At 42.6% G+C, this 21,445-nt stretch overlaps 1 protein-coding gene across 4 annotated transcripts in view; it reads left to right on the top strand.

The window, feature by feature from the left end:
- ndrg4 (NDRG family member 4) overlaps positions 1-21,445 on the top strand; it is a 178,180-nt gene that overhangs the window by 75,129 nt on the left and 81,606 nt on the right. For 2 of the 4 annotated variants that reach the window (XM_034177164.1, XM_034177166.1), the window contains exons 2-3: positions 7,913-8,003; positions 21,190-21,348. In XM_034177164.1, the coding sequence (XP_034033055.1) occupies positions 7,926-8,003; positions 21,190-21,348 (237 nt within the window). In that variant the 5' untranslated portion in view covers positions 7,913-7,925. The remainder of the gene's footprint in view (positions 1-7,912; positions 8,004-21,189; positions 21,349-21,445) is intronic. The other 2 variants (XM_034177165.1, XM_034177167.1) reach the window with 2 other exon arrangements.

The following is a 21,445-nucleotide window of genomic DNA, read 5'->3' as shown; positions in this document are numbered from 1 at the left end:
CAACTGTCAAATCCTTCACCGCAAAGTAGCTCGGTACCTATTGCTCGCAGAAACTACATATATAGTGGGTACACGCCTTGGAGGAGTGCTTCGCATGGGTTCGAAGGGTGGCAACCTTGACTTTTCAAGGTCACCAATGGTCACAACTGTCCAATCCTTCACTGCAACGTAGCTCAGCACCTATTGCCCGCAGAAACTACATATATAGTGGGTACACACCTTGGAGGAGTACTTCGCATGGGTTCGAAGGGTGGTGACCTTGACCTACTTTTCAAGGTCACCAGTGGTCACAGCTGTCAAATCCTTCGCCTGAAATTTGTTCGCCGAAATGTACTTGGGCACCTATTGCTTGCAGAAACTTCATATTTGGTGGGTACATGCCTTGGAGGAGTACTTCGCATGGGTTCGAAGGGTGGTGACCTTGACCTACTTTTCAAGGTCACCAGTGGTCACAACTGTCAAATCCTTCGCCTGAAATTTGTTCGCTGCAATGTTCCTGGGCACCTATTGCTCGCAGAAACTTCATATTTGGTGGGTACATGCCTTGGAGGAGTACTTCGCATGGGTTCGAAGGGTGGTGACCTTGACCTATTTTTCAAGGTCACCAGTGGTCACAGCTCTCAAATCCTTCACCTGAAATTTGTTCGCTGCAATGTACCTGGGCACCTATTGCTCGCAGAAACTTCATATTTGGTGGGTACATGCCTTGGAGGAGTACTTCGCATGGGTTCGAAGGGTGGTGACCTTGACCTACTTTTCAAGGTCACCAGTGGTCACAATTGTCAAACCCTTCTCCTGAAATTTGTTCACCGCAATGTACCTCTGCACCTATTGCTCACAGAAACTTTATATTTTGTGGGTACATGCCTTGGAGGAGTACTTTGCATGGGTTCGAAGGCCGGTGATCTTGACCTACTTTTCAAGGTCACCAGTGGTCACAATTGTCAAACCCTTCTCCTGAAATTTGGTCACCGCAATGTACCTCGGCACCTATTGCTCACAAAAACTTCATATTTGGTGGGTACATGCCTTGGAGGAGTACTTTGTATGGATTCGAAGGCCGGTGACCTTGACCTACTTTTCAAGGTCACCAGTGGTCACAACTGTCAAATCCTTCGCCTGAAATTTGTTCGCCGCAATGTACCTCGGCACCTATTGCTCGCAGAAACTTCATATTTGGTGGGTACATGCCTTAGAGGAGTACTTCGCATGGGTTCGAAGGGTGGTGACCTTGACCTCCTTTTCAAGGTCACCAGTGGTCACAATTGTCAAACCCTTCTCCTGAAATTTGTTCACCGCAATGTACCTCGGCACCAATTGCTCACAGAAACTTTATATTTTGTGGGTACATGCCTTGGAGGAGTACTTTGCATGGGTTCGAAGGCCGGTGACCTTGACCTACTTTTCAAGGTCACCAGTGGTCACAATTGTCAAACCCTTCTCCTGAAATTTGGTCACCGCAAGGTACCTCGGCACCTATTGCTCACAGAAACTTCATATTTGGTGGGTACATGCCTTGGAGGAGTACTTTGCATGGATTCGAAGGCCGGTGACCTTGACCTACTTTTCAAGGTCACCAGTGGTCACAACTGTCAAATCCTTAGCCTGAAATTTGTTCGCCGCAATGTACCTCGGCACCTATTGCTCGCAGAAACTTCATATTTGGTGGGTACATGCCTTGGAGGAGTACTTTGCATGGGTTCGAAGGCCGGTGACCTTGACCTACTTTTCAAGGTCACCAGTGGTCACAATTGTCAAACCCTTCTCCTGAAATTTGGTCACCGCAAGGTACCTCGGCACCTATTGCTCACAGAAACTTCATATTTGGTGGGTACATGCCTTGGAGGAGTACTTTGCATGGATTCGAAGGCCGGTGACCTTGACCTACTTTTCAAGGTCACCAGTGGTCACAACTGTCAAATCCTTAGCCTGAAATTTGTTCGCCGCAATGTACCTCGGCACCTATTGCTCACAGAAACTTTATATTTTGTGGGTACATGCCTTGGAGGGGTACTTCACATGGGGTTGAAGTCCAGTGACCTTGACCTACTTTTAAAAGATTACCAATAGTTGCATTTGTTTGAAGGTTACCGATTTTTTTATGGTCACCATTGGTCACATCCTCTAAATAAATATAATGTCAATCTCCAGTTTTTCCACTGTGTATCCCAGTTTACATCAAACACATAAGGGTTCAACCAAATACGTACTCCACACATATTACTACACTTTACATGGAAAATGTAGATGTTTAAAACATTCCAGATTACTGACTACAAGTCTATTGTTACCACCAGTTTCAATCCCTGATTATTTTATTTTTATTTTTTCCGCAGATCAGAAATCGGTCATGGGAGACAGGCTTTATGTATGTATGTATGTCTTATTGTTGACATGGTCATAGCAGATGGACGCCACACTGAGGCCTGGTCTTCTTGACATTTCTTTATATAGTTAAAAAAAAAAAAAAGGTTTTTTTTCTTACTACTGTCACCAGTGAACTTGCTCTTGCGGTGGATGAGGCTTAAATCTTACTCGTGTATTGCACCTTGGGGCAACTTATGTTGTAATTTGGTAATGTATAAATAAATTTAAGTTGAAATTTTTAAAAATATAAAAATCCTTGCACTCTATTGGCTTTAATGTTATTTCAAAAAAAGTAAATTTGGTTGTAATTGTTACACTTTATTAACTCTTAATAGCATGAAGGTTATTTTAGTTCACTGAATTTTGCACACTGTGGAATCTTGATTCTGCTAAGAAACAATAACTCATCAAGTAGTTGCTCATATTTCAGAAACACGGAGAATAACAAATCTTTATTGGCCAACACTATTTGCTCATGTTTGCAGAAAGACTCCCTCCTGCCTTATTTCTGTTTCTATCAACCAGTTGCTGAAATTTTCCATTTAATATCACTTTGGATCACTGAACTGTTTCCTTCCATAATTTTCTAATGTAGAATTAAATTAATGCTAATGTCTAATTTCTTTCATTGGAATTAAAAGTTAATGAGGTCATATTGTGCTAAATTGTTTCTTGTTATTGCTTTTAAAGTTAAATACAGAGTTTCTTGTCAGATATGCTGGTGGAAACCTTTGTGCACTGTGAGGAGTTTTCGTGTCTCGACATCAGTGGCATCTGTCTCCTCCTGTGGTGCTCACCTTATTATCCCAGCTGGGTATCTGACGACTGGTAGGGTGTATGTATGTATGTATGTATTGATGGCTCGGATCGTATTCCTACCACTGAGCTGACGTCTCAGCACCTGTTTCTTCTGGAGGTATTTGGCAGTGGCTGAACTTCTTGCATCTTCATCATGGTTCCCATTGGCTTGTGGGATTCCCAGGTACTTCACCCTCTCAGTCCGGATTACATTCCCTTTCATTGCCACCATTTGGCCACACTTATCCAATCTGAATGACATCCCAATATCCTCACTGTAGATCCTGGTGAGGTGGATCAGTAAGTCAATGTGTCGCTCACTCTTTCTCTTTGCGTACAGCTTGATGTCATCCATATACAGGTGGTGGCTGATGGTTACTGCACTCCTGAATTGATATTCGTAGCTGCTCTTTGTGATGAGTTGGCTGAGGGGGTTGAGGCCTATACAGCGCAGCAGTGGGGACAGTGCATCACCTTGGTATATTCCAAGGTGGTGACTTCTGCGATTGTCTTGGAGTTGGCCTCCAGTGATGTCTTCCACAGTCCCACTGAGTTCTTGATGAAGGTTATCAGTGCACTGTTAGCCTTGTATAGTGCCAGGCACTTCAGTGTCCATGTGTGAGGCATTGAGTCATAGGCCTTCCTGTAGTCAATCCAGGCCGTGCTCAGATTGATCTGCTCTGGTCTTTGAGTCCAGGTGTACTGCTCAGTCAACCAGTAGCTGGTGCTTCGACCCTCTGGCATTGTTTCCAATGCCCTTCTAAGCTGTGCTCATGTGTTGACTTGTGCCTACTCAACATGGTTGCTATGATGCCTAATAGAAGCTTCCATGTTGTGGAGATGCAGGTAATTGGCCGGTAGTTTGAATGTGTCATTGTGGGGGTCCTTCATGATCAGGATGGTCCTGTCCTGTGTTAGCCAGTCTGGGTGAGTACCCGCTGTTAGTAGCCTAGCATTTGTACTACTAGCATGGCAGCATGGTGGTTTAGTGGTTAGCGCTGTTGCCTCACAGCAAGTAGATCATGGGATTGATTCCCACGTGTGGCCTTTCTGTGTGGAGTTTGCATGTACTTCCCATGTTTGTGTGGGTTCCTTTCGGGTGCTCCGGTTTCCTCCCACATTTAAAGACATGCAGGTTAGGTGAATTGGAAACTTTAGAATTGTCCAGGTCTCCTTGGCAAAAGAGATTTTGATCTCAATGGGACTAATCTGGTTAAATAAAGGTAAAATTAAAATTAAAACCAGGCACACATGGAGTGCTGTTAGCTTCTTCAGCCAGTAGGTGTGGATCATATCAGGCCCTGGTGCTGTCCAGCTATTAATCCCTCAAGCTCGTTGTTTGATGTCTGCCATTGTGATGTTGATTGGTTCATGTTCTGAGAAGTGGCTGTGGTGTGCTCTTAGGTCTACCAGTCACTTGGGATTGGTGTTGTGTGATGCCTCTTTTTCCCAGATGTTTTTCCAGTATTGTTCAGTCTCAGTTCTGGGCTGGTCTGTTCTTGTATTACTGTTTTCCCCTTTCAGCTGGGAGTACACCCTGGATGGGTCATTGAAGAACAGGCCATTTATTTTCTTCACCTCTGCTTCTCTTGTTTATCACTTCAGCCGAGTAGCCAGAGCTGTGATCCTTTGTTTGGCAGTTTCCGGGGTCTCCGTTATGGACTTCTTGTATCCATCCAGGACCTGTGTCCCATGATGCCCTTCTGTACCTCTGTTAGTTGGCTAACATCCTTCCGGGCTTTCCGGATTTGGGCCTCCAATCTTCTTCTCCATGGAGGGCTCTCCCTTTGGAGGGGTATTCCTGATTTTATACCCAAGTGTGTCAAGGATTACTGTAGTGGCAAAAAAGAGCTCAATGGTTTCTGCAATGCTGGTAGTGGGGATAGTGAGTAGATCTGTGCTAATGTCAGCAGGCATCTTTCCTGACAAGACTTTGTCAGTGAGACAGGGGTCTTGTTGCTGTCTGCTGTAGACTGGCCACATTCTTCATCCTCAGGTCAGTAGATGCATCTGTCAGAGGAGGCATATGGATATCATTTGCTTCCTTAACACTACTCTGTCCTACCAGGCTTTGTTCTGTGCATTCACACTGCTCAGTACTATGCTGCTGTAGCATCTGGATCTCCAGTTTCAATAGTAGCTTCCTTCTATTGATGTTAGAACACTGAGCTGCCAGGTGCTTCTTGGTCAGTGTGGAGCCTGGTCTTCTGTTCATTCATAGTTCCCACATGCGTTGCATGTAACCTCTCTCACTAGTCTGCTGTCATAGTTGCCATCAGTTCCATGTTGTCAGTCCTTGTCCATGTATGACTTGTTCCAGTAGCCCATTTCCCATCAGTGTGTCCTGGTTCCTCAACAACTGACGCAGATCTTGTTAACCCGGGCGACATCCAAGCTGCTATGGCTTTATTTATTTGTCTCTCACTCATGATTTTGAGGTAGTCTGAGGAAGTAGCATGGGGTGTCAAGCGCATGCAGGCATATACGAGGTCTGTCAATAAAGTATAGGTCCTTTTTATTTTTTTCAAAATCTATATGGATTTCATTCATATGTTTTTACGTCAGACATGCTTGAACCCTCGTGTGCATGCGTGAGTTTTTCCACGCCTGTCGGTGACGTCATTCGCCTGTGAGCACTCCTTGTGGGAGGAGTCGTCCAGCCCCTCATCGGAATTCCTTTGTCTGAGAAGTTGCTGAGAGATTGGCACTTTGTTTGATCAAAATTTTTTCTAAACCTGTGAGGCACATCGAAGTGGACACGGTTCGAAAAATTAAGCTGGTTTTCGGTGAAAATTTTAACAGCTGATGAGAGATTTTGAGGTGATACTGTCGCTTTAAGGACTTCCCACGGAGCGGGACGTCACACAGCGCTCCCAGGCGCCATCGTCAGCCTGTTTCAAGCTGAAAACCTCCACATTTCAGGCTCTATTGATCCAGGACGTCGTGAGAGAACAGAGAAGTTTCAGAAGAAGTCGGTTTCAGCATTTTATCTGGATATTCCACTGTTAAAAGGAGATTTTTTTAATGAAAGACATGCGGATGGATTGCAGCGTCGGCTCGCAGCCGCCACGACGCTCCGTCACAGGAAAAACACCTCTGTTGGAAGCCTTAAGGACAAGTTGGAACATGCCCAGCTGTTAAACAATTTCTCAGATACTCACTCCACTGAAAGCCATCAAAAGCCGCCTGGATTTTACAAATGGTTATCAACATGGAGGTGTTTTTCCTGTGCCGCCGCACCACGCACGTCTTTCATTAAAAAAATCTCCTTTAACAGTGGAATATCCGGATAAAATGCTGAAACCGACTTCTTCTGAAACTTCTCTGTTCTCTCACGACGTCCTGGATCAATAGAGCCTGAAATGTGGAGGTTTTCAGCTTGAAACAGGCTGATGATGGCGCCTGGGAGCGCTGCGCGACGTCCCGCTCCGTGGGAAGTCCTTAAAGCGACAGTATCACCTCAAAATCTCTCATCAGCCGTTAAAATTTTCACCGAAAACCAGCTTAATTTTTCGAACCGTGTCCACTTCGATGTGCCTCACAGGTTAAGAAAAAATTTTGATCAAACAAAGCGCCAGTCTCTCAGCAACTTCTCAGACAAAGGAATTCCGACGAGGGGCTGGACGACTCCTCCCACAAGGAGTGCTCACAGGCGAATGACGTTACCGACAGGCGTGGAAAAACTCACGCATGCGCACAAGGGTTCAAGCATGTCTGACGTAAAAACATATGAATGAAATCCATATAGTTTTTGAAAAAAATAAAAAAGACCTATACTTTATTGACAGCCCACGTATATAGGGTGTCCCAAAAAAATATACATTTAAGACACTCGGTTTGACCCTTAAATGCTACAAACTTAATCACTTATGTTTCTTTTTAACTTGCAGAGACCCTGAAGTTTATGTTGATGCCAAGCAAGAGTCAGGAAAATGCCAAGATTAACCATATTACAGCGAAGAAAAATTATTGAGTTTTGGCACCAGACCAAGAGTGTCAAACAGGTGCAGCGACTTTATGCTAGACTGACAAAATGCAGGGCCAATACTGACACTGGCATGAAAAACTTCAACCTTTCAGCTTTCTATCCAGCCATAAATGTATTTCATAGACATATGCTTTGACCATTTTAAAATGTTGCATATTTGGCCTGAAATCTCACACAATTAACCAATCAGATTTGCGGAACAAATGTTATTGGATTTGAATCAATTGTTAGTGCCGCTAATCGGTCAACCCCTTATTTTCCATATGCCTATGCTGAAAGCCCAAAGAATAACCAAAATTAAGGACGAACACATCTCATTTAACCCTTACGTGATATCCATATGGTCCCTTGGGAGTGAGGCGGGGCTGTTCAGCTGGAGAGGGGGCGTGGCAAGCAGCAACTCTTTTCCATTTAAAGCAACGGGCACAGGAACAGGACATTTCTGTGAGACCAGAGTCTATGTAGGATATTTGGCTGCAAACATTGTTTTTTAAGACACTAGGTGACCTATATTGCAAAGGTGTCTTATATGACCCTGTTAAGTAGCATTATCATACCAATTAAAACTCAGTGAATTCTGATGATCTGTTTTAGGGTCAAAGATGAACGTGCTCTACAGTGGCTGTACTCAAGCATCCTGCATGATGAAACAGCAGTCATGTGTGTGTGTGTGTGTGTGTGTGTGGTGTGTGTGTGTGTGTGTGTGTGTGTGTGTGTGTCTGTGTGTGTGTGTGTGTACATCAACGCTGCATTTTGCAGGTTGCTGTCGAGGATGGCGGGGATGAAGGAGCAGCAGTTCACCGAGGAGAAGCCCCTGCTGCCGGAGCAGAGAGGAGCAGATTCAGACATGGTCAGTGGACATGACGCTATTTATCGTGCAGGTGCCATAAACCATCGTGTCTTGGTGTGTGCACATGCTGTTTGTGCGTGCAGTACATACCACTGTGGAAATCATGATGTACTTGGAGAGAGATGTATGTGCTTGGCTGATAATTACACATGTTCGTTAACCAGCAAATGAAGGAGCTTCGTCTGAGCCTCAAGTCGTTGATAGCAAAGGATGAACGCTCGCTTGAATCGAGGATCATCAAGAGCAAATGAGAAGGTGCCAGAACAAAGAGGAAGAAAAAAAATCCAGAAATGTTTCTCTTCCGGGTCAGTCACCTGACTCATGCAGAAGGTTTCACTTTCATCGTGAGCTCAAGAATGTTTTAGAACCTGTTAAGATATCTTAAGTCAAATAAATGTAACAGAAAATAAAGGAACTAAACTGTATATTTTATTATGTTGCAGCTGGAAAATACTGGCAAGCTGGTGAGATTTTCTATTAAATATTTTTGTTCTTCATCTGATCTTAGAGCAGAAATATGAACAGGTTGGTGATTTCTGATTTAATAAGGAAAAATGGAGCAATTAAAGCCTCACACACGCATGTGAAGGCGCACCGCCGTGACTTCAGCGCTCTGCCTGGAAACATTGCTGTGATAAAGTAAAGTCAAAGTGCAAGTGACATGAAGTTTGTTTTCTCAAACATTTACAAATTCTGCTCAGGTATGCAAAAAGAAATACAAATAATCATGTATGTATACAGTCAATTGGCATTTACTGACAAATATTACTACAGTGAAAGTGAAACGCTTTTATTTTATGGTTTTATTTTATTTTATTAATCACTGTTGATCCAGACAGTGCACTAACTGTGGTGTAAGAAGCAAGCAGTAAACTTTGATGGCATCAGATGAAGCCCTACTTCAGAAGGAGAAGTTGCAGTTCCTTGACTGGCCACTTGAGGCTGGCTCGAAACGCGAGCAGGTTCCCATTCAACGCCATGTTAAAATGTCCAACTTTACAGTACAAATAAGCCTGTTACCATGGGCTATAGATAGTTTTCTATGACAACTGTATGAGGGGTGAACTTATTTGTTTAAGACATTTTAAATCATGAAGCCATGTATAATTAGGGGCGTGGTCACTCTGAGTGACAGGAGCCGAGCCCAGTGTCTCCGCCTCTCGTAATATCAGTAACTCTGTGTCCACCCTATGTGGCTGCTAGCTATGGGTTGCCGCGGAGCCACATCACTTCCGGCGAAGTGGCAAATCAAAGGCAAGAATTCATACTTCGCGATTGGCCGGCTGATTAAAACTCGCTCGGGCTTATTGATTGTCTGTTGAAATCAGCTGGTTTTGTTTTGTCACTAACTTGTTTCTAACAGCTGATGGCTCTCACTGTCTGAAACGATGTGATTTATACACAAAGCTGACCTGAAATCAACCATTGTACATTAAATTGACTTTGACGAGTTTGACCCCTTTGAAAGGTGACCAAATTTCATGAAAATTCAGTAAGGTATATCTTATATATTATATTCCAATTCTAAGGTGGAACTATGCCAGTATACAAAGATATATCTAAATATCTAAAAAGGAAGAGTAAAATAGGAGAGTAGAAAAGAGTAGAGTAGAGTAGGTGCCTGGTCTTGAGAACCAGGGATGGTAGGTTAAAAAGCTTTTTTATCCCATGGGAACTCTCCCTACCCACCCAAGCAGCTCAAGAAAAAGGTACATATAATAAGTAATAAGACATAAGAAGGATACGACATCACAGGAGAAGATTGTAGTAAAGGTAATTAGTATGTAGACTACTGTAGTAAAATCAAATATAGTTAGTAGGCTAAGCTGTAGAAGCAGAAGCTGTGAGTGTGTGTGTGTGTGTGTACTGGTGTCTATCTAAAGTAACTCTTTAGCATACTATAGGAAAATAAAAAGTATAATCATTATGATATCAAATGGAAACCTAAGAACTTAAGTACTATATGTTGATGTCTTTAGAGGAACACATAAACTGATGAATCATTAAAAATCTACACCATGTAAAATAGAATTGTAAATGGCAAAAATAAGCTAGTGGAAGAGCTAAATTATCCATGAATAAGCCAACCGTACCCAGCAAGCTAACACGATAAACAAAAACGGTAATTAGTGTATAAAGTATAATATCGTAGTTAAACCTACAGTAACGGTATTAACAGATACATATAAAATAAATGTGAAAGAGATGTTTAGCCAAACAAAAAGTTGGATGACATTCCTGGAGAAGAGCGGTTTACCTGTCAAGTACAAGGCCTGGGGGTACCAGTACGGGGTACTCCCTTGGTTGCTGTGGTTACTGCTTGTTATTGAAATACCGGTCTCCTCTGTTGAGGTACTGGAGAGATCAATTTCCACCTATCTAAGGAGATGGCTAGGTGTACCGAAAAGCTTCAGCTCCATCAGTTTGTACAGCACAGGCAGCAAGATGCAGCTGCGTGTAACATCGGTTGTAGAGGAGTTTAAAGCGACAAAGATACGGCAGGCCATGATGTTGTGAGACAGCAAGGATGAGAAAGTGCGGCAGGCAGACATTACCGTCAGGACGGGTCGCAAGTGGTCAGCCAGTTGAGCACTCACAGAGGTGGAGAATCGGCTGCACCAGGCGGACATCGTGGGGACAGTAGCTAGGGGCAGGCTTGGACTGGGTTGTTCAACTAGGACAAGCTGGGAAAAAGCAAATCCAAATGAACGACAACACATGGTGCAGAGAAAGATCCGTAAGGTCGAGGAGGAGACCCAGCATGTAAAGGCCATAGCCATGACAAAGCAAGGCAGCTGGACAAGATGGGAAGGAGTGCAAGAGAGGGGTTTGACACCAAGAGGAGATAGCCTTAGACCAGAGATAGCCTTAGACCAGATATGGTCCTCTGGTCTAGGAGCACTAAACAGGTTGTACTCATAGAGCTGACTGTACCCTGGGAAGAGAGGATTGAGGAGGCACATGAGCGCGAGAAGGGGAACATGACTGCCAGCAAAACGGGTGGAAGGCCTGGAACCTTCCAGTAGAGGTCGGCTGCAGGGGTTTTGCTTGGCAGTCACTTTGGAGGATGCTGGGGCAGTTGGGAATTGAAGGGGTGGCCAGAAAGTGCTTGATAGGCAACATCACTAGGCAGGCAGAGGCAGCATCCAGATGGATTTGGATTCATAGGGATGTGAGGTGGCAGAGCCAGGCTGTGGAAGGATCAATGGCAGAGAGTTGAGTGGCGGTCAGTGGGGGTAGATCCAGGATGCTGGATTTGCTGTCAAGCCCTCCTGATGTGTCATGGGCTTAATTTGACAAAACATCAAAAGTAGGGAGGGTGCCCATCTGATGACCTGCGGTAGCCACTCAACTCCTGCCATGTGCTGGTGCCTGAAAAGATGGAAGGAGAGGAGAGAGCGATGCCACTGGCCCACAGATGGTGCAGGGCAGAGTACCTGTAAAGGTGGACCAGTTGCGATAACCCTATGGTATTTTATATATATATAATGTGGGCAAAAGTATGAATTAATGTGGGTTATCAAACACAAAAGAACCAACTATTTTGTAAGCTACGATGAACGTTGCTAAGGCTGGCTAGATAAGCTAACGTTAGCTGTTAGGTATAACTAATTGTACCCCACTCCTCCAGTATTTACTTAAATATAATAATATTAAAAAAGGGGGTAACAAGAAAAAGTAAAGCGTGTAGAAATGTATATGGAGACATAAGTACATATATTTGCAGAAAAGAGAAAAACGGTGGCCGTTTTATCACCAAACCTGCAGCTGCCAGCGTTACACATCTTGCTGTTTCTTTTTCTTCTGTTTATATTTCTAACACAGTATTCAGTAGCTTTGCCCCCGTGTGGGAACACATGCAATTACAGCTGATCATCCCAGTAACCACTTAAAGCGTTAAACATTAAACTGGCATATATATATATATATATATATATATATATATACGAGGTCTATTAGAAAAGTATCTGACCTTATTATTTTTTTCAAAAACCATATGGATTTGATTCATATGTTTTTACGTCAGCCAAGCTTGAACCTTCGTGCGCATGCGTGAGTTTTTCCACGCCTGTCGGTTGCATCATTCGCCTGTGAGCACGCCTTGTGGGAGGAGTGGTCCAGCCCCCTCATCGGATTTTCATTGTCAGGAAATGGCGGAATGATTTGGGCTTTTTTTCCATCAGAATTTTTTCAGAAACTGTTAGAGACAAGCAGCTGGAAACCATTCGAAAAATTTATCTGGCTTTCGCGAGCGAGACAAAGGAACACCTCCATTTCGGAGTGCGAGGAGACAAGTTGGGACATGCCTATCTCGGCTTTCAGTGCTTACCAGCCCAGTGAGTATAAGAGAAATTGTGGAGAGCTGGGCATGTCCCAACTTGTCCCCTGGCACTCCGAAACGGAGGTGTTCCTTTGTCTCGCTCGATCAGCGAATCGGTCCTGACGCGCGAAGCCTCCGTGCGGCTTTCCATGACAAAATCTCTTGTTAAAAGTGAAATCTGCCGGAAAATGGCTGATGTCCAGCTCTTGTGATAACCAGAGAAATTGCTCACGACGGTCCCAGCTCCACACAGCCGTCTGTTTAGAAATGATGTGGTGGTTTCTGCTTCTTGATGGCGGCTCGGAGTGCGGCGTGCCGTGCACCATTGTGGGGCATCCTTAAAGCTGTAGTAACAGTCCTTATTCTCTGTGAAGCCCGTAAAATTTTCACCGAAAGCCAGATAAATTTTTCGAATGGTTTCCAACTGCTTGTCTCTAACAGTTTCTGAAAAAAATCTGATGGAAAAAAAGCCCAAATCATTCCGCCATTTCCTGACAATGAAAATCCGACGAGGGGGCTGGACCACTCCTCCCCCAAGGTATGCTCACAGGCGAATAACGCAACCGACAGGCGTGGAAAAACTCACGCATGCGCACGAAGGTTCAAGCTTGGCTGACGTAATAACATATGAATCAAATCCATATGGTTTTTGGAAAAAATAATAAGGTAGGATACTTTTCTAATAGACCTCATATATATATATATATATATATATATATATATATATATATATATATATATATATATATATGGTTAATGAGGGTGAGGCAGCCTATTAGGTAATTAATCGCTAAGAGGCTAAGCTATAAGCAGTATAACTGTATAAACAAAGGCTCAGATATAGTATGTTATAGGTTTTATCTAAGGTTTACCCTATTTGTAGGTTATAATTAGCTAATCTAGATAGAAGAAGTTCCATCTTCTACATGTTTTTAATGGAAACCCCAAACTTAGATATTATTTCTTGATGTCTATTATAAAATCTTTTGAACTGAAGAACCAATTTGTTATACAGAAACCCTTGTTTAACTAATCTACTAGTAAGTTTATGGTGTCTGGTGGAAAAACTTTGGTAATTATCACAAATGCGACCAATTCTGACTAATTGAGAGGTGTAAACATCGAATGTAGGTTTACTCGGTATGTTACTACTCATACAAGGAAATTTTACAACATGTATTTGTATTGAGCTCGGCGATATTTTCATCAGCCAAAAACGGCCACCAGGGGACGTTTGGTGTAAAGTCCGCGGCAACCCATTCTGGGGGGTTGTGTCTGTCATTACCTGGAATAATACAGCTTACTGTGTGGTGAAATGTCCTAATGGATCATCTACGAAGTCGCTGTTGCAATATTTGTGCTAAGTGAAACTCGCATCTTATTTAATGTTGTACACTAAAGGTGTTATCACTTTTAGCAACCGTCGGTAGCTTCGTCCATTCGGGTCAGTCAATGCACGATTCACAAGCAGTTTATTTTTAGAAAACTCCACCAAGTCTGGGTTTTTCACCAGATTCAAGCATGATTACATTCCACTCAGTTCACAGTGACTTTACTCCTGCCTTACTCCACAGAGTGAAGGAGGAGTTAAAAGCAATTCCCATTTCTAAAGGGAGGCTGTCCTTACACTTTAAAGTACAAAAAAAAAAAAACTTTCTCAAACGCTAATAAACAAATGTTAATAAAGAAAAATATTATTGTATTTTTGCACAATATATTTAATTATTACACTAGTAGGAGTAATTTGGGCTTTAAAAAGCTTATTCTAATTTCACATTTTAAAAATGAAGTCAAAATGTCTAGAATAAAGTTTAAGTTTCAATATTCAAATCAAATCATATCAAATGTATTAATTTGTACCGCGCCAGTTCACAACAGGGTCGCCTCAAAGCGCTTCGCACAACACAATTCAAAAACAGAACAAAATGAGTTGAAAGATCCAAAGGTACAATAAAAGCGTAAAAATATAAAAGAGTAAAAAGAACACATAAAAACATAATATACTAAGGATAAGACTGGGAAAACAGATGGGTCTTAAGTCTAGACTTAAATGTCTCCACAGAATCCAACTGCCTTATTTGTGCAGGGAGATCATTCCACAGAACAGGGGCACGATAAGAGAAAGCTCTGTAACACGCAGAGTTTTTATTCACCCTAGGGACACAAAGTAGTCCTGCACCCTGAGAACGCAAGGCCGAAGCCGGTACGTAGGGCTCAACCAGGTCAGCTAGGTAGGGAGGTGCCAGTCCATGAACAATTTTGTAGGCCAGTAACAGAACCTTAAAATCTGATCTCACTGGGACAGGAAGCCATTGAAGAGACACTAAAACGGGTGTAATGTGGTCAAACTTTCTGCTTCCTGTCAAAAGTCTGGCTGCAGAATTTTGAACCAACTAGAGAGCCCTAATACTGGACTGCGGTAAACCAGAAAATAGAACATTGCAGTAGTCCAATCTAGAAGAAACAAACACATGAATCAGGGTCTCAGCATCAGCCATAGACAGGATGGGACGAATGTTCGCTATATTTCACAGGTGGAAGAAAGCTGTCCTCATAATATCTCTAATCCCAAAATGATATTGGGAGGAGGAAGTTTTTAATTAGACACCGAAAGGAGGACTGATTGAGGAACACCGAAGTAAAAAACAAATGCATTATTGATCTCTAATTAAAACAGCTTTTAGTGAGAAAAAACTAAACTGATGTCACAGTTTGATACTACACACTACCTGTAGGTGATCAGTGTTACACAAGCAGCTTGTGGAATTTTTTCTCCTTGACTATTTCCTCTACAGCATCGTCTTGTTGGTGTTCAAGACGCTTCACCACTTGTCCTTCACCTCAACAGCTTCATGTTCGGGGTGCTGTGATAGTGTGCCACCATATGAATTGTGAAACACCATCAACATAATGATAAATCATTCCCCCCCCAGTAATAGTGCAGAACCCCTGCCAGGCCAGAAACATTCTCAGCAGTCATGGACATATTGTTAAGACGCTTATTTAAGCCTTATTGATCTGTAATTACACACTGTCATGAACCTTTTTAAACATACTGTACATCAACCGGAGGAAAATCTTTGGTTTATGATGATTTTCAACCAGATTATAACTTTGAAGGAGCAGATTTGAAACATTTAAATCGTCCAACTCTTGCTCAAATAAGATTATTATTATTATTATTATTATTATTATTATTAAGGGGATCATATAGTGCGAAACCATGAATGCTGTGATATAATACCAACACTGTCCTTTATTATTAATTTTAAGTGATATCATCCCTAGTTAGTGCTCCTCTAAACTGACTCCTTGTGCCATCAAACACCATTTTTCACAGGTATGTCACCAATATATTATTACAGCTAGGCTGCAGGAAATATGTACAAAAATGATACAGATGAATGCAGCTTGATCTGCTGTGGCAGCACCGAGGAAAACAAACAAACAAATCATTACTGTGTCAAAACAACATATTGATCTATAACCCTAAAAGTGTGCAGACCATTTCTGTGCCTGTGAGAAGCCGCTTACCCATCCGGTCTGTGTGCTGCGGCAGATGAAGCCGGAGAGCTATGACTCACTTGACCAGTGTCGCTGGTGTCAGGACTAAAGCTGCGCTACACGTCGCTACATGTACAGCAGGTCATGTTTTTCCTCTCTCTCTTTTTTTATTTATTTATTTATCTCTGTAATCTTGGTGAAGTGACCTATCAATGAGCTCATCGAGCACAAGTCATTAGTCGTGCTCTCTGCCACGCCCTGCTCCTACACAACAGAGGCCATCAACCGCATCGATCCCATTACCTGCTTTTGCGTGACTCATGGTGGCTGCTGTCTGTTGTTCCGTTGAAGATGGGCTTTCTTGCCCCAGCTCATTTAAAGTTTACTGCTCTGATGTTGTACAACAGCCGCGTTAGAAACCTTTAAGTGCGCTTACTGACTGATTGCTGCCTGGCACAAAAATGTTGAAGCACTGACTCACCACAAGCGATGCAGGACTGTTGCTGCATTCTGTTCATTCAGGCGCAATACAAACGAGCTGAGCGTTAGAGAGCCGTATACAACGCCATTTTAATGTTGGAGGTTTTGGTAAACTCTGAAAATCAAGATGGTGATGGGATCAGTAACTCATCACATTCTGCCCCCCACCCCCCAAAAAAATAGTATTTTATTTCTTCACATATGAGGGCTATCAATAAAGTTACGGTCCTTTTTATTTTTTTCAAAAACTATATGGATTTCATTCATATGTTTTTACGTCAGACATGCTTGAACCCTCGTGCGCATGCGTGGGTTTTTCCACGCCTGTCGGTGACATCATTCGCCTGTGAACACTCCTTGTGGGAGGAGTCGTCCAGCCCCTCGTCAGAATTCCTTTGTTTGAGAAGTTGCTGAGAGACTGGCACTTTGTTTGAACAAACTTTTTTCTAAACCTGTGAGACACATCGAAGTGGACACGGTTCGAAAAATTAAGCTGGTTTTCGGTGAAAATTTTAACGGCTGATGAGAGATTTTGAGGTGATACTGTCGCTTTAAGGATTTCCCACGGAGCGGGACGTTGCGCAGCGCTCCCAGGCGCCGTCGTCAGCCTGTTTCAAGATGAAAACCTCCACATTTCAGGCTCTATTGATCCAGGACGTCGTGAGAGAACAGAGAAGTTTCAGAAGAAGTCGGTGTCGGCATTTTATCCGGATATTCCACTGTTAAAGGAGATTGTCTTAATGAAAGACGTGCGGACGGGTCCGCGCGTCGGGACGCAGCCGGTGCGGTGCGGTGGCACAGGAAAAACACCTCCGTGTTGATAACCATTTGTAAAATCCAGGCGGCTTTTGATGGCTTTCAGTGGAGTGAGTATCTGAGAAATTGTTTAACAATTGGACATGTTCCAACTTGTCCTTAAGGCTTCCAACAGAGGTTTTATTCCTGTGGCGGAGCGTCAATCCGTCCGCACGTCTTTCATTACAAAAATCTCCTTTAACAGTGGAATATCCGGATAACATGCTGACACCGACTTCTTCTGAAACTTCTCTGTTCTCTCACGACGTCCTGGATCAATAGAGCCTGAAATGTGGAGGTTTTCAGCTTGAAACAGGCTGACGACGGCGGCTGGGAGCGCTGCGCGACGTCCCGCTCCGTGGGAAATCCTTAAAGCGATAGTATCACCTCAAAATCTCTCATCAGCTGTTAAAATTTTCACCGAAAACCAGCTTAATTTTTCAAACCGTGTCCACTTCGATGTGCCTCACAGGTTTAGAAAAAATTTTGATCAAACAAAGCGCCAGTCTCTCAGCAGCTTCTCAGACAAAGGAATTCCGACGAGGGGCTGGACGACTCCTCCCACAAGGAGTGCTCACAGGCGAATGACGTCACCGACAGGCGTGGAAAAACTCACGCAAGCGCACGAGGGTTCAAGCATGTCTGACGTAAAACATATGAATGAAATCCATGTAGTTTTTGAAAAAATAAAAAGGACCTATACTTTATTGACAGACCTCGTAGGACATTAATTTTGGAGTTTTAATTGCCAAAATGCTTTTAAAAAGGCAGTAGCTATAGCCAGGTAGGGGTCAACGAAGGATTACACAGGATCAACATTTAAAAATGCCCCAATCATATTTAAAAGTGTACCTTGTCTAATCATCAAAATTCCAAAAAGCTATATTTTAAAATATCTATCATGGAATGTTTTGGAGTTATGGGCTAAAAACAGAAAAAATGGTGACTAATTTCAAAACATGTTTTTGGTAAAAAAAAAAAAAAAAAAGGGATGCAAATTGTTGGTTGTTGAGCTAATAAATGGGACAGTTTTGAATACTTTAACACTTACAGTTAAACAAGGGTAGCATCTGTTGGATTCTATGACATTTGACATATGTTGCCATATAACATGATAATGAAGCACAAGAAATGGTGCAAACTATTGTTTTTTTAAAAAACCATATGTGCCCAACCAGTAATTTGCAGCACTTTTTATGAACATTGGCTGAGGCCTTGACTGGGCAAATAACCTGAGTCAGACTGGTGTCCCCTCCAGAGGGAGTCGTAGACTCTCATCTGCTTCATGCTTCGGACTCCAGAGAAACGCACCCACACTAACGGGCCTCGGGGCCTTTATAGGACTATGATGATGCAAATGAAGCCAGAACAACACACCTAAAATCCACTGCCAGTCTACAGGTTGGTATTCCAACCTGTCAGTCAGACAACCCACGTTTGGGAATATTTATTGAAATAGCAGCACATTGCTCCTTGTTAGCCTGGAAATTAACACGCTTAGCTGTTTGTTGTTTAGATTTGGTCCTGTAGTATCTTAACTTAAAGCTTGATTATGATAGCTGGATTTAATTAGTTTCTTAGCTATTCATTAGGTGTCCAGTTCTATTTGTTAATGGATGATTTTCAAGTTGCCGCATGCGTGATGACGTCACAACTCTTTACGGTTACGGAGACACGGTTTGCCGCTATTGTTTCTGTATGACAACACTGCTTTTCGTCCCACACATGGACAATCACGTTCAGCTCGTTGGATCTTTAGTTATTGATCCGTTCAGATATCGTCAACATTCGTGCAAGATGTCGGACTTGGGAGGTTGGACGAAGTCGGACAACAGTCAAACGGAACGCTGGTGGTACGGGAACAACGCAAATGATGAGGTACCGTCAGGACAGGAAGCAAAACGGAAAACGGATGAATTGAAGTTGTCGTCAGGATTTGTTCACATTATTCAACAGTTTGAAAATTCTGACGAAGCGCCACAGGAACGAAGTTGGACGGCGGTTAAACAATGTCTCAGAAAGTCAATGTAAGTCCAGATTTCTTGTGTTGTTTTGGCTTCGGTGTCCATCGTTAGTGCCGTGTGACCGGGGCTTTACATCGACATTCACATCACTGCAGCGCTACTTCTTATTCCTTGTGGGTAAACAACAACAACAATAACAACAAAATTACTTACCGATACGGCGTGGAATTTTCCTCTAGTAGCCATTTCACTCCCTGGAAATCTGACAGTTGAGCAGTTGTTTCTAATGATGCCAAACATGCGAGCGAGAGACTCACTAACCGGAAGTCTCGGTTTCAAGATGCTGGCGCAACTTGAAAATTGCCCATTGAGCCAGTGGATTAATTACAAGCTAGACCTTAGCTTCAGTTTGTTAGCTGGCTTTGTTAGCTGTGTTAGTTAGGTGTCAGGTTATATTTGTTACTTGTGAGGACAGATTAATAACAAGCAAGGGCTTAGCTTTAGTTTGTTAGCTGGGTTTGTTTGGAGCTGTGTTAGTTAGGTGTCAGGTTGTATTTGTCACTTGTGATCAGTTAATAACAAGCTAGGTCTTAGCTTCAGTTAGTTGGTTATGTTTGTTAGCTGTGTTAGTTAGGTGTCAGGTTATATTTGTTACTTGTGGTCAATTAGTAACAAGCTAGGTTTAGCTTCAGTTTGTTAACTGGGTTGGTTTGTTAGCTGTGTTACTTAGGTGTCAGGTTCTATTTGTTACTTGTGATGACAGATTAATAAGATAGGGCTTAGTTTCAGTTTGTTAGCTGGGTTTGTTTGTTAGCTCTGTTAGTTAGGTGTCAGGTTATATTTGCTTTTGATCATTTAGTAACAAGCTATGTCTTATAGTTTCAGGTTGTCAGTTGGGTTTGTTTGTTAGCTGTGTTAGTTAGGTGTCAGGTTGTATTTCTCACTTGTGATCAATTAATAACAAGCTAGGCCTTAGCTTCAGTTAGTTAGTTGGTTATGTTTGTTGGCTGTGTTAATTAGGTGTCAGGTTATATTTGGTACTTGTGGTGATAGATTAGGAACTTAGCTTCACTTTGTGTGCTAGGTTTGTTAGCTTATTAACAGTATATATTTTGGATGGCAGGAGTCTGTAGTTGTGTACTCTGTGAAATCTAAGAGATTAAGGCTACAGTGACCAATTTAAAATGTTGTTGACATAGAAAACCTGTAAAGCCTACTTCTAGTACACAGAAAATTCACAAGAGGTATCGATAAGCAAGGTTGGGTAGGATTACTTTGAAAGAATACATGTGGATTACATGTATGTATGTACATACATTTGGATTACTTGTAATCTGATTACTTTTGGATTACATTTCAAAATAAGCCTACCCAACCTTGTCGATAAGGGAATCAATAAGGAATCGGATCGATAAGCGGAATCCATAATGGCATCAATATCGATAAAATCTTATCAATACCCATCCCTATTCACGACTGCCTCAGTGATTGCAGCCGAAAACAAAACAGTACACCATCTTTACGCATGAAGTGATGCTGTGTTTGTGTTGCGCAGCAGGCTTTCCCCAGAAGTGGTCAAATCCAGCGATATCACGTAGGGGTTCAAACGAGATTGCCCTGCCCTATTGACTACCCTTGTCTATATTTCTTGCATTTTCTTGCTATGAGTGATCCAAATATGTAATTCCCAGCATTGGTTTGCTTTAGTCACAGAATTAAAGCAGTTTAAGAGATGAAGGATTTATGTTTTGAACTCACATATCAGCTATGACTTGTCTACTTGAAATCTTTCTCAACATTATTTGCCTTGTGAAAAAAAAAAACGCAGCGTATTTCAGGTCTAGTAAAGATGGTGGATGGACAATGATGTTGGTTTTTCTCAATGTTTAGTGTTGACAACCTTTTTCTCTGTTCCTATTAAAGGAGGACTCTGCTTGACCAAATGTACTCTAACCTTGGAAGCTCATTCCTGTCTCTTGAGATATGAAGTTGGTTTCTTTTAGCAAAACTGCATCAAACATCTTAAATGATTTGTGTTAAACTTTTTTGTATGCTGTATGCTGTTTATGCCCCCGGTCTTTACCCATAACCACCTTGTTGTGCTTGTTGTTTCACAAAACAGCAGGATAAAGGAGAGGAGGCATCAGGGGGGAACCCCTGCCCTGCCAGCCCCGAACCCCTTAACAACCCCCCTCCCCCCAGCCGCACCACTCACCGCTGGCACGTCATTGCGCGGCACTGGCTCCGCCAGACTCGCCGTCGGACCGGCGGGGTCCTCCCGGTAACTACCAGATCAAACAGAACAACTTAAAAACACGTGAAGCAGCTGAAACATGACACTGCCAACACAAGAAGCACAAGACCCGAGTAGTGCAATC

The sequence above is a fragment of the Thalassophryne amazonica genome, chromosome 8 (genome assembly GCF_902500255.1).
Source record: "Thalassophryne amazonica chromosome 8, fThaAma1.1, whole genome shotgun sequence".
NCBI classification, from domain to species: Eukaryota; Metazoa; Chordata; class Actinopteri; order Batrachoidiformes; family Batrachoididae; genus Thalassophryne; species Thalassophryne amazonica.
This window is presented reverse-complemented; position numbering and strand designations above follow the sequence as displayed.